Source organism: Vidua macroura, chromosome 6 (genome assembly GCF_024509145.1).
Source record: "Vidua macroura isolate BioBank_ID:100142 chromosome 6, ASM2450914v1, whole genome shotgun sequence".
Classification (NCBI taxonomy): Eukaryota; Metazoa; Chordata; class Aves; order Passeriformes; family Viduidae; genus Vidua; species Vidua macroura.
In genome coordinates, this window is record NC_071576.1 from 17,716,577 (window position 1) to 17,729,039 (window position 12,463).

Sequence of the window (12,463 nt, forward strand, 5' to 3'; positions counted from 1 at the left end):
CAGGCTTTTAACTAAATTTTGTCTTCTAGGTGACTCAGTTTGAGGGCATTAATCAGCTTAAGATAAGACAGTTACAAACCATAGATACACCTGTATTTGTCAGAGCAGTTCCCAAGTCCTGGGGAATGTCCTGTGTGATGCTCATTGTAAACAAAGCTCTTTTATTAGACATGGATTCAAAATCAGAAGAGGAAAATGGGACCTGAAATATTCAGCAGTTTTGATCACACTTATTATTTATACTGGTTTTAGATCTCTGGCAAAGGTATCTTCAGAAACCTAAATTTCCTCTAAATCCAAATTGTTTTAAACTGCAGATGTTATTTTCCAGCCACTGTAAAATCCCCATTAGAGACTTCCAGTATCCAGAGTTGGTTGACAGGGACATGACTTGATGCTTGGATTTGACACATCTGGCCAGAAGCTTTCTTGGGCAAGAGCTCCAGGACTTGGTACACGAGAAACTTACGGGAGCTGATGAGAGAAGTTTCTAGCTCACCCAGAACATCAATAGGAATCCCAATGACAGGTATCAGATGTAGTAGCTTTGATGCACTGCAAAAAAACTCAATCAACCCCAAAACAAGGAGCATTGCTGAGTGTATGCACTCCCTGCAGTCAGAGCAAATTTGTCCTTAGTGCCATGGTGTTAGGAGGGCTGCCATGGTGAGTTTAGCATTTTCAGTGCATACATGCCATCAAGCTGGAAGTACAATGCTCCATTTGAGCCTGTTTTCAGGACAAAAGGTCAGCCTTATCCCTCTGCACAGTGCTGGTGTTTAAATAATGACAAATAAGCAGAACTGAGAGTAATGGACATTGTGGAAATGCTTCACAAATATTACAGGTTGAATTTCCTGATATTTGGGAAGGTAACTTTGGCCACGGGCTGGCCCAGCCTACCACTCACCTGCCCCTCAGCGTTGTTACTGGAGTGTGCCAGAGACTGCACCATGGGTATTTTATGGCAGGGCTGTGCTCTTACCTGCCAGCTGCTTCCTCAAATAAAGGGAGGAACAAGGCTGGGGAGATGTGCCCAAGAGTCCTTTGGGGAGATCAGATAGCACCATAAAGTGAATTGAACAGACACTCTAAGATGTTCAAATAGTGAGGAGGAGCCATGGAGAAAACACACCTTATGGAAAGCCATAGCAAGGGGCTTTGAAGACTGATGTTTAAGCTGAAACTCCCTGTATAAGGCTAAAAGCTGTCAGGGTGGCATGGGAGTAGCCATTATGCAAGCTTGTGTCTGGGGAAGGGAAAACCAAGATAAAAGCTTCAGGAGCTCTTCTATCTTTCTCTTAAAATCGACTGTTATCTTAGATGGTTGTGCCCAGCTTTTGGGAAGCCTTATAGCCAGCTTTCAAACCTGTGCTATCTGAATGATCTCTGGTTTCACTTGTGTCAAACACTGGGAAAAAGCAGGGTGCCAAATACCTCTGAGCTGAATTTCTGATTGGAGAGGCTACACCTCTGAGGTCCTGCAAGGAATTCTCAGGCTGACAGGAGAGCTGATGGCCTTTAACACGTTGCTTCACTTCTTTGGCATGTGAGCATGCTTATGAGTGAGAGAAATGGATACTGGGAAGAGCTGGGGTCACCTCATAGTTGTGTTACTCATCTGGAACCAGTCTCTGGCTGCTGCGAGATGTAAGGTATGCTGCAGCCCTCACACAGATACTGTAAGGGCAGTCCTACAGGCTTGCTGAATTCTTGGGATAACTGCAGAGAGCTCTGCACCTCGTGCTACAGATCACGCTGCCTGTCCTCTACGAGAATGGGACAGCACAGCTCTGTTGCCTGCCAGCCTGAGGCTCTGTTGGAGTTTCTCTCTCTCAGGTTTCAGAGGCCTCCCTACTCCATTTATGTAGCCTTTCCTTGCCCTTCTCAAGGTCCAATTTCATTCCCGCAATGTGGTAGGGCTGGAAAGATTGCAGGGGAACCCGTGTGTGCCGAAGCCTGTGATCTACAAGAGCAGCAAGGGCACAGCAGCAGCCTGTGTTGGTGCCTTGTGGGGATGTCTGGCAATCCTCCAGCCTAAAACGTGGTGTTGGGTTGAGAGCCTATGCTTTTTGCAGGCCAGTGTCATGGCTTCAAAGATGAATGCAAGTGAAGTTTTGTGCGTTGTCACCTGGCTGTCAGGCACACCTCCTGGCCTTTGCTGTCAGCTAGAATTAGCTTAGTGGCTGAGCTAAAAGGTACCATTAGGAACCCAGCTATTCTGGAGACTTTCTAGAGAGAACAGAAAGTCCCACACACTTCATCCTTGATTTTGGTACCCTTCACTTGAATTAACAATTCTTGTTGCTACTCCTCAACTGCCTGACACCCTGGAGTCCTCCTAGGTTTTCTTTAAGGTGGCTGAAATGGCGATGAGCTATGGGTTCTACAGCTCAGATGGTTTGTCGAGCCAGTGGCAACTGCTGATTCTTCTTTTCCCTTCCCAGTGATGCTTTATCCCTGTGACATGCTCAACTTCCGCTGGCCTATGACCTGCTACAGGTTTTGAAACTGAATCCCTTGACTGGCTGTGACCCATGCTGGGGCAATGGCTGGGCCAGATTAATTTACTGCTCACCTGTTTGCGTATCACTTGCTTTACTACTGAAATACAAACTGAAGGTGGTTGTTTCTGAACAAAGCAGATTTCACTAAAGGAAACGGGGAGATTGGACTGCTTGTATCTGGTTTGGTTGTTTTGGAGAGTGAGGAATTATTTTTGTTAAAACTGCTGGTTGCTGTTCTGTTCCTTGTAATCTGTGTACATACCAGGTGTCAGCTCTTGAGAAGAGCAGGTTAAGTGAAGTGCCAGAGAAAAACTGGGAAGTGCCAGAGAAAAAATGATGGCTTTGGAGACATCACACAGCTGCAGTGCCCTGCACTTTCTTACGTACGGGTAGTCAAAAATTAAAGTGGGATACTGGACTTTCCCACAGCTTTCTGAAGTAGACCTTGAGTTCCAATTTCGTATTTTTTCCCCCTTTGCATAAATTTTTAGGTCTCAAATAGAAGCACTATGATACAAAGGTGGTATCATGCATTAGGTATACATAGGTATACATACAAAGGTAAAATACATTTGAAGGCCAATGTTAACAAGTGACTCCTAAATCTCTACTCTGCACCTGTACTGTGTCGGAACCCAAGGCTCCGGCAGTGCTGTAGCCAGTAACAGGTCTCACTTTAAAAGACAGAATCAGTAGCAATTTCCCTTTTGCCAGTCCTTTCTTCCTGTATTCTCTTTAATGCTCATTTTCCATTGGTATTTCTACTTATTCCAGCCTGTGGCCTGGGGCTGCTGCCTCTCCCAGGTACTCAGACACAGGAACAAGAGTCATGCACTAAAGGGCATTATTAGAACATCTTGTTGGTTAGAAACCGTGCTGTCACCACAATGGAACAGCCTGCCTTAGGGGCTACAAATGAAACTCCTGGGCCTAATTTTTATTTATGCTGATGTTCTAGTTCTCTTACTCATAAACGTTGCACAAAGCATTGCTGAGGAAACAAGTAGCCCTTTTTTGCCCATTGTCCGATGGAGCCATTTGTACTTAAATCGTGAAATGCTGTCAGTTGAGCTGCATCATTCTTACAACTACTCTTGCATAGCTATAAATGATAAAGTGTATAGAAATGCAGAGAAACAAAACTGTGAAGTCATTCTGCAGCTAAGCCTAAATGAAAACTCTGTAGGAGCTTTAAACACGGGGTGGATTAAGGTTAAAAGGATGGCTTGAAGCTGCTTGTTTTCTGGTCAGCCCTAAGACATGTAAGCACCTTTTTCCTTTGATCCCATTAATCTTTACTTCAAATGACCAAAAAGCCCCACTTTGCTTAGTAAATAAACAGAATCCTACCTTTGAAAAAAACAAGCAGTGATGACAAAACTGTAGCTTTAAAGGTAAGAGGCCTTTTTCTTAGAGCAAAATGGCTTTTGTCTATTTGAAAAGAACATTGATGTTATGATGTATGCACTCATGGCCCACATGAATCTGGGCAGAAAAAAAGTCTTTACATTGCAGATCACCGCTGCTGACTGCTCCTAAGTTTGTTACATCTGAAGGATTCAGATACGTAATAGTGTGTGACTGCCTTGTTCTGCTACTGCTTGTACCAAGGCTCGAGTACAACACAAAGTAAAATGTGACAAGAGAAAAAAATTTAAACCAAACCAACTAAAACCCTCAGAAAAAATCCCCAAACCTTGCAGTGTTGATTAATCTTATCAGTGATGTGGGTCAAACTTGCATATCAAGGTCTTTAAAACAACTTATGTTCTAAGCACCACCTTAAAAGTAAATGTGAATAGAAGAGAGACAGTCTTAAATCCAAGGCAGCCGGAATTTGCTCTTGGATCTGCAGATAAACTGATTTTATATAGGTAATATTTATCTAGAATGTTTTTTCCCTACTATCTGATAAGAGTGCCTCAACAATGACAGAAACAAGTTCTTTGGACCGGACTAACTGCTCCAGTTTCTGGATATTGGGGTGTGTAATTCTCTGGTTCTTTACCCGACATTTCACTGTGGATCCAATAAATATTCACACCGTTTAGGCAGACAGGTGCTTTCTTTATGAAAGGTCTGTTTTAATCAATTTATTTCCTCTTTTAAGTTACATCTACCCAGAAAAAATTGTCATTGATGTTGAGACAGTTCTTCAACAGGAAATATGGTCAAGAAACTGTTTTTATTTATTTTTGTGGTACTTGTATTACAGGAAATGAGTATGTCATTACTTGTGCCTTTCTGTGAGGTTTACTGCTGTGGTGTTTTCCTACAGTATTTTTTCATTTACAGATTTTGAAGGTGAAGTTCTTATTAATCTTTAATCAGACTCATGTTCACAAGAAGCTGAAGTTTGCCGAGTAACATTTTTTACGATGTACAAGTCACAAGTGTAGAGATAGGTAGAGAAAAAAACCCTAAATTCTCATTATTGACCAAGAATGGAGAACTTGGAATGGAGGGCCCCAAGAGTGGGTGAAGTCCTGAAGAACTGAGGAGCAAAGAGGCTTTATACTTCGATGCATCAAAATTTGTATGTTTTCAAACCAGTCCCTGTGTGTCAGAATCCTTCATAAAGTAGAAACAATTTCCTAGGGCATCCCTTCTGTTCAGCTCTCTCGGGTAAGGAATTGAGAGGGAGTTTCCTGGAGGATGGGAGAAGGTCTGTGATCACTCGTGAGTGAGGACAAACCCTCCCTGCGCTGTACTGACTCAGCCCTGTGGTCACATCTTTACAACAAGACAGGCTCTGATGGGGGGGATGCAGAAGTCCTCACATTTTCTCACCTGGCTTTTCAGTGAGCCAGAGCACTCCTGCTGCAGGCCAGACTTACAAGGCAGCCAACTGAGTATGGCAGATGAAAGGCTGCCCAGCTGCCCAGCCACATGTACCTGGCTAAAATAAACTCTGGTCTCCTGTCATTGTCAACAATGTCCACAGTTTATTATTGTGGACAAGGTACCCAGGAAAGTGGGAATTGTGTTCTGAACTGCAGTGCTATGATTGTGCCAGACATGTTTTTCTCTCACTGGCTTCCGCTAGCTGTTTTTTGACATTTCCTTTTTGTCTAAAAGTTTATGCTTCATAAGTGAAGCAGTGGTCTGTGTCTGTTGGAGCTCCTTTAAGCTGCAATGGGTCATCTGGCTGATGGAGTCACAGACCTTGGTTGATGCTCACAAGGCACAGGGGAGGCAGGTGGTGGCAGTTGTTATGTAAGAACTGGTACAATTTGGGCTTGTCCTTGGAGGAGGGTTAGAAACTGACCCTAGGAGATATTAAAGGACAGCTTTTATCCAGGTTCCTAAGACTTCTCCTAGTTCCTCATCTACAGCAAGACAATGCAACTTGCCAGCATTTCCTCAGAACCTGTTAAGATCATTCTGCAGCAATGGAAATGTCAGGCAGTAGCTGTACACTGATTAAACAATGACATTTGGGTTAATTTCATGATGCAATGCATGTACTAACTTCAATTTAAACCAGAAAATACACCACCTCTTTTCCATTTGCTGTACAAGGTGCCTGATGTGTCTTCTTCTACACAGTCCTAGTCATCAAACAGTAAGCAATTCAAACCTTTTCCAAAACCAAAGCTTGATGCAGAATGCTATACCATGGCTGTCATCAGTGCAAGAAATTGAACTTAGCAGTCTCCTTCAGTTAAGAACTGAAAATAAAAAACTGCAGTTGTTAATCTACATAGATCAGTAAAAATTTGGATTTTCTTCTCATGAAATAGTTTGATTTTTCATTTGTGGGCTTCTGTGAGGGGTAACATAGTACACTGCATGGTGGAACTGTTTGTCCATTCTGGAAGAGGACATTGTTTGATGTTACATTTATGTTAAGTTGTTGAATTCTTGCAGACTACAACATCTCAGATCTTTATAGCAGGACTACAGCTGTGCTATCAATTAATTTACTTAAATCAATAAATATTTCATAACTTATTATTACAGCCCTAAAAATATAAATCTAGTTTTAATATTCTCAAGTTTGTTTTGAGTTATACAACTATGGGCAAAATACACAAAATGCTTCTGATACCTGTTTATCCTTTAAGGTCTAATTTACATAGAGATTAATGCCCAATTAACAGTATCCTGCTACAGAGATCTTAGCAGTATTTAAACAGAAATAACTGAAAATAAACGGAACAATTTACTACTGGTTGAAAAATGGCATTTCACCACAGAAGGAGCTCTATCCCTGTTTAACAGGTAAGTTTTGGTTACAGTTATGAATAGTTATGTGAAATGTGAAGGGCCTCTGCAAAGCTTTCCCCAAGTTCATCAAGTTTCTCATTGACTTCCAAATTACTGTCAAAAGCAAGTAAATGTAAAGCTGCCTCACAGGTGGGTGAAGTGTCTGGGAGTTCAAATTCCACACCACAGAAATCAGACTCAGTCCCAGCACTCATAATTTCTGTGGTATCTTCTGAGAAGTCCTCCTTGCCCCGTGCCTCCCTTGGCCTTCTGCTTTGTGGCAGTGATTCACATTTGTTTGGTTTCTTTAACAAGTCCATGGTCTCAAGGAATTCTTCTTTTTTTGTAGCTTTCCTCAGCCTGTGACATTTACTGGTACACTCAAGCTCTTCTGTTGTATCAAACTCCTGCAGATCCACTGGGCCCGAGGCTTCCTGACCTGCATGGATTAGCTCTGTCTCGCTGTCCTGGCTGCAGCCAAGGTCTGATTTCAGCACATCCAACATCTGGCGCATTTTGCCCTAAGGGGTGAAGGAGGAAAAGGGTGACACTTCTCCAGCCCCATGGCACCTGAGCACTGCTCAGACTCAGGGCTTAACTCTGACAGAAGGAAAGGGAGGTTCCTTGCAATCAAGTGACTAAATTAAACATTGAGTATCACCAAACTGAACTGACTGTTGTCCATTCTTTGTCACTGTACCTGTGACTCCCAATCTGCTGTGATCCATGAGTGTGCAGATATCATTTCTGGAGAGAGAGAGGCTCCCCACTGCGTATTCTGGTTACCTTAACCCCCCAATATACCTGTGCATTTGCCCAGCTCTTTGGAAATGTCACCTAAGTCATATGCAGAGACTACTGTAAGGGCAGCACATACCTCATCAAGGTGGTTCTTGTTCTCTTCTATATGGCACTCAAACAGTTGATCCAGAACCCTATAAATAAAAAATCAAATTATTTCACAGGAGGAAAAACAACTTTTACGAGATGCACATAACCTAATGACAGTAGGTTTTTATTTCAATTTCTTAGCTGAATGGCATCTCTAAGACTGTTTCAATTCCATTCTGTCACAAATAGGGCTACCTGTAGTCAGCAACCCACTGGACACATGCTCAGCAGGCAGACTTGGCTTTGGGCAGCACATGGCAATTGTGGGGTGACTTGTAGTACAACTATGTGTGTGTTTGACCTGCTGTGCCTATGTGCTGCAATCCAGTGGTGATTCTACTGGCATACTGAAGTATCCAAAATCTCTTGGATGCACCATAGTGGCTGCTATACCCAAGAATAAGTAAGATGAAGGAAGAAAGGAATAAAATCCAGCTTGAGTAAAAAAAAAAATCCAGAGAAAAGTCCTCAGTCCTGAGAGCTCTCTTCCATTTCTTAGGCTGAATGAGAAAAAAAATTCTGTAAAGAAAGTGTTCTGTGACAACTAAAGTACACAGCCACTGGAACAGAATTGTAGAAAGTCAAGTGAATTTAACCTAGCTTACATGAGAAATTATTAAACAAAGAAGTGTAAGAAGGGTTCTAGTGGAAGAAAAATTACTGTAAAGAGCCAGAGGTAGACTGCTCTCAAAATTTCTTGAAGATTAATTTTTTTACTTGGTGTATTTAGTATTCTTATTGACAGCCTTGACATAAGACGAAGAAAATAAGAGCACATAGAATAGCAAAACCAGCTGCGAACATTATCAACCAGAATATTAGACTGATAAGATCAAGATCAGAATATTATGAAATTAGACTGCCTTGAATGCAGAATTTCAAAAATGGGTTAAGATTCTGTATATATATAGAAATACTGCAATGATTCTGTTAAGATTCTGTGTATGTATAGAAATACTGCAATTTTTTTTTTTTTCATAAATGGAGAGTTCTTTATTAGAAAGGGCCAGTATCATACTGAAAGCAGCTGGTGAACTTTTATCTGCAAGTGAATGTAACCCTTGCAACCCATGTTGAAGACTGAATTCATACTGGAACAGGAAGGACAGAAGGGGACAAAGGACTTGTTGTGTAAAAGATTAGTAACTCAGTTTATTTAGGAAAACAGATGTTGCAGACTAAAATGAGTTCTTAGTATTTTTCTACCTAGGGTTCCAGGTCAGTTTTTAACACAAGCTGTTATCTCATGGTACATAGCAGCAGATCCAAGTGGATGAACCAAAGGTATTTCCTACTTCTCCTTTCTTACATAAAGCAAAAAAGAAGAGGAAACAAAACAAAAGCAAGGGCTAACTGTGTATATGTGTGTATAAGAAATTATTACTAATCACTACTTCCCTTACCTATGGAGTCAATGGGTTTCTGACATAGCATTACAAAACTGAAAACAACTGTAACCTACCTGTCAGAAAATAAGCCAAGTCTAAGAATTTCACTTGTTACATCTTCAATGAAAGTTAAATACAACAGCTCCTCTTCTCTACAGGGAAAATAGAAACCCCAATGTTAAATGCTTTACCACAGAAACACATATGACATATTTTAGTAAGTTTAATCACCTTCACTGGAAAGGCCATTAAGAAGATTTTATAGTTTTTGTATCAGCAGTTATGTTTCATAAAAGGTAACACTATCATGACAAGCTAAGCCTTTTGTTCAATCTGGATAATAAAAAACTACAAAATATGAGACTGTTCTACAGGTGGTCATGGTGCTTTCTCTTTATGCTTTCTGTTGTGGTATAAATTAGCACAGAGATCCCAAGCAAGGGTATCAGTGAATGTTGGCAAGTATTCAGAACCTGCACTGCACTCAAGAAAGGGGAGCTCCCTGGGAAGAAAGTGCACAATTGCAGTTTGATGCTCTGGGTATAGGCTTCCAAAGGAGCTTCTAGAGAATCTGACTGCAGCTGAAAATTGCTGGTCCTAAATGGAAGCTGAGAAGGATTTAACTGCTTATTTGGCAGCATCCACTCATTTAAACACAGGAAAGAAATCCCCAAAAGAAAGTATTTCAGTGCTGTTTCTCTTTCATAGCATCTTTTTAAGTCTCCCAAAGCATCCAATCAAACTCTACTGAGTCATTCTCCAGTCTTAATAAACAGAAAACAAAAAAATGAAATACATCTTGCATTATTTTCACTACATAAAATTTGTTATTGTGCCTAAAGATTGTAATTTTGGTTCCCTCTATAGTCAAGAAAGTTACCTACAGCTGGAATTTGAGACCTCTATTATAAGCCTTAAGTTAGGCAAACACAAGCCTGTCCTAAAGCACAAAGAATTAAATGACTTTTCCAAGGCCTCTTGGTGAAGCTTTAGTAGTGTTTCTGAATATAACTCAAAACTCTTCTAATTTTCATCAAATTTCAGTGCAGAAATGTGGTAAGAATGCCCTTCAATTTGGTGCTTCATTTGCCAATATTTGCTTCAGAGATTACAGACCTGAAAAGAAATGGAAACAAACTAGGCACTGTACAATCTTCTGAAGTTAAAATGAATTTTGTTTTTTGATTCACATAAAATTTTTTAAGTATTTTATTTTTCAAGCTCATCAGTTTTGAGGAAAGCCTTCTAGTTTGATGTTGTAAATGAGAAGAAAAATGGTTTAAAAGCATACTTACTCATCATCAACAGTTCTCTTTGGTGAAGACTTCTGAGGACACCATGATGGCTCTCTAATGAGAAAATCAGAGGGCAAGAAAAAGAATAACATTCTAAACCCCTTTTATACTACCTTACATGTAATTTTCTTCTGGAGCCATGGAGTGCCATTATATGATTTCCTTTCACAAAAAACCCCACCATAACACCCTTAAACCCTGCTCCAGTAGCAAAATACCCTGCTGGCACTGAAACCTGAAAGACTGCTGTTCAAGAGTATTATACCACCTCACTTGATGCAGTGCTCAGAAGACCTTGGTGCTACTTCAGATGCTATTCAATCTCTGTTATCTGTAAGAATGCTTTTTGAACTCAGTACCTTTTATTTCCTCAGATAAAAATGCCTTTGAAAAGGCCAGAGAGCAAATCAGCGAGGCATGCGTGACACTCAGGTCAGCAATGAGGAGAGTCAGCTGGGAGCCCTTGGGCTCTGGCCTCATTTCCAACACTGCTCTTGTACTGCAGCTATCCCAGTATTAAGTTTTCAGAAAAAGATATGGGAAATCCTCCTGCAATGCAGTATTTAGTTATAGTACTATGTAGTCTGTGAGCTCAGATGTACAGAACTAACAATTGTATTAATGTTTCATCAGTCAATTCTGACAAAAATACTCATATATTTCAGAGCTCTCTTTCTTAATTGGCTTCCCTATTGGAACTTATCACAAGAAAATAATGAATTTAGAAGTTGGGAAAGGCCATTGATATAAAAACTCAATAGAAGTTCTGTAGAAGAAGACTTATGAAGAGAAATGCTAGTGAAGACTTTTGGCCTAAGGACCAGCTGTATAGAAAGGAACATTTCAAATATTCCCTCCTGCTGTAAATCAGGCACCTTAGGATGGAGTGTTCAAAATCATCTACTCCTCTCTCAGGTTCATCCAAAGTATATCTTTTATCTTCAGCCTACAACACAGAAATAAAAATCTTTATTATCAGTGCAAATACACAGCAAATTTTACCATTAAAATTAATCTAATAACTCTCTGTGATTAAGCAGCCCTAGAAATTCCATGTCTTTTCTGAGAAACTTTGGGTAAACAGACAAATGGGACACCTTCTTCTGCTGGAAAGTCACGTACCAATTATCTATGACCTTAGCAGATATTTGATACTGCACTTACAGAAACAATTAAAAAAAAAATTAAAGAGATCTCTTCATGTGCCTCAGTGTTTTTTTTCTTATAGTTTCCACTCAGTGTTCTGAAATTCTGTCTCCTCTATGTAACTAACTCATGTCATGGCAATAGAGAGAAGAACACCTAAATCAACTGCTCACTGCTGTGGCAGTGATGAAGTGTATTACTCCACAGTGACGGTGGTGGGTGTGTGCAGAGTACCCAGATGACTGATAGATGCATTATTACCTTTGATTTGATCTTCTGGTTTTCACCCATAACTTTTCTCACATGCACTTTGTCTGAAGATGGAAAGCTACAAAATTTAGAGAGGTATTAGATTCCCAAGTAGACTACTTTCAAAAAATGCAGAATGAGAATAGCAGTGCCACTGTGGAAATGTCTCATCGACCTGAACAGAATGTAGTACCGAACAGTCAGAAAAATTCTGCCAGACAGGTGATCCAAATTAATTATTTAGCTGCATATTAGCAGGGGATAGCTGAATTATTAAAAAAATTGTTCAGAATTAAGAATGGAGATGATACTAAAATTAAAAGTGCACCAGGAAAATAGACAACCCATGGCCAGAAAATCAACAGTTGCAATGCAGAGCCAAAGCTATCATAATTCCAGTCTTAGGAAATTCCTAATTTATTCTATGACAAACTGGAGTTGGACGTGCAGGCGTGGAGGACACAAAAGGGAAAAGATTTCTCTTTACAAGGTAGTATCAGCAGAAACAAAACTAATTCAGAACTGTTCAATTTGCTAAGAAGTTCAATGCAAGAGGACACTAATTTTGTTTCAAATATTTTATACAAGATATATCCAAAGGTATTCAAATTCAAAAAAACCAATGAAGAGCTGCATTCAGGAGTTAAAAAAGGATGTTTGCATGATGTATTAATTAACAGACTGGAAAGCATGAGACTACAGGGGCAATAGCGGGGAGCTAATTGCATGCTTATATTGGTTAATTCTTTAAAAGACAGAACTATATATCAGAGAGCAT

The 12,463-nt window shown here is 40.2% G+C and overlaps 1 protein-coding gene across 1 annotated transcript in view; it reads right to left on the reverse strand.

The window, feature by feature from the left end:
- Nucleotides 1–5,566: 5,566 nt before the first annotated feature.
- The window catches only part of SPATA7 (spermatogenesis associated 7), a 33,554-nt gene continuing 26,657 nt past the window's right edge, over nt 5,567–12,463 (reverse strand). Inside the window, exons 7-12 of the mRNA XM_053981128.1 lie at nt 11,698–11,764; nt 11,166–11,236; nt 10,291–10,344; nt 9,070–9,147; nt 7,594–7,651; nt 5,567–7,237 (exon numbers count right to left, since the gene is read on the reverse strand). Coding sequence (XP_053837103.1) covers nt 6,749–7,237; nt 7,594–7,651; nt 9,070–9,147; nt 10,291–10,344; nt 11,166–11,236; nt 11,698–11,764 — 817 coding nt within the window. The 3' untranslated portion in view covers nt 5,567–6,748. The remainder of the gene's footprint in view (nt 7,238–7,593; nt 7,652–9,069; nt 9,148–10,290; nt 10,345–11,165; nt 11,237–11,697; nt 11,765–12,463) is intronic.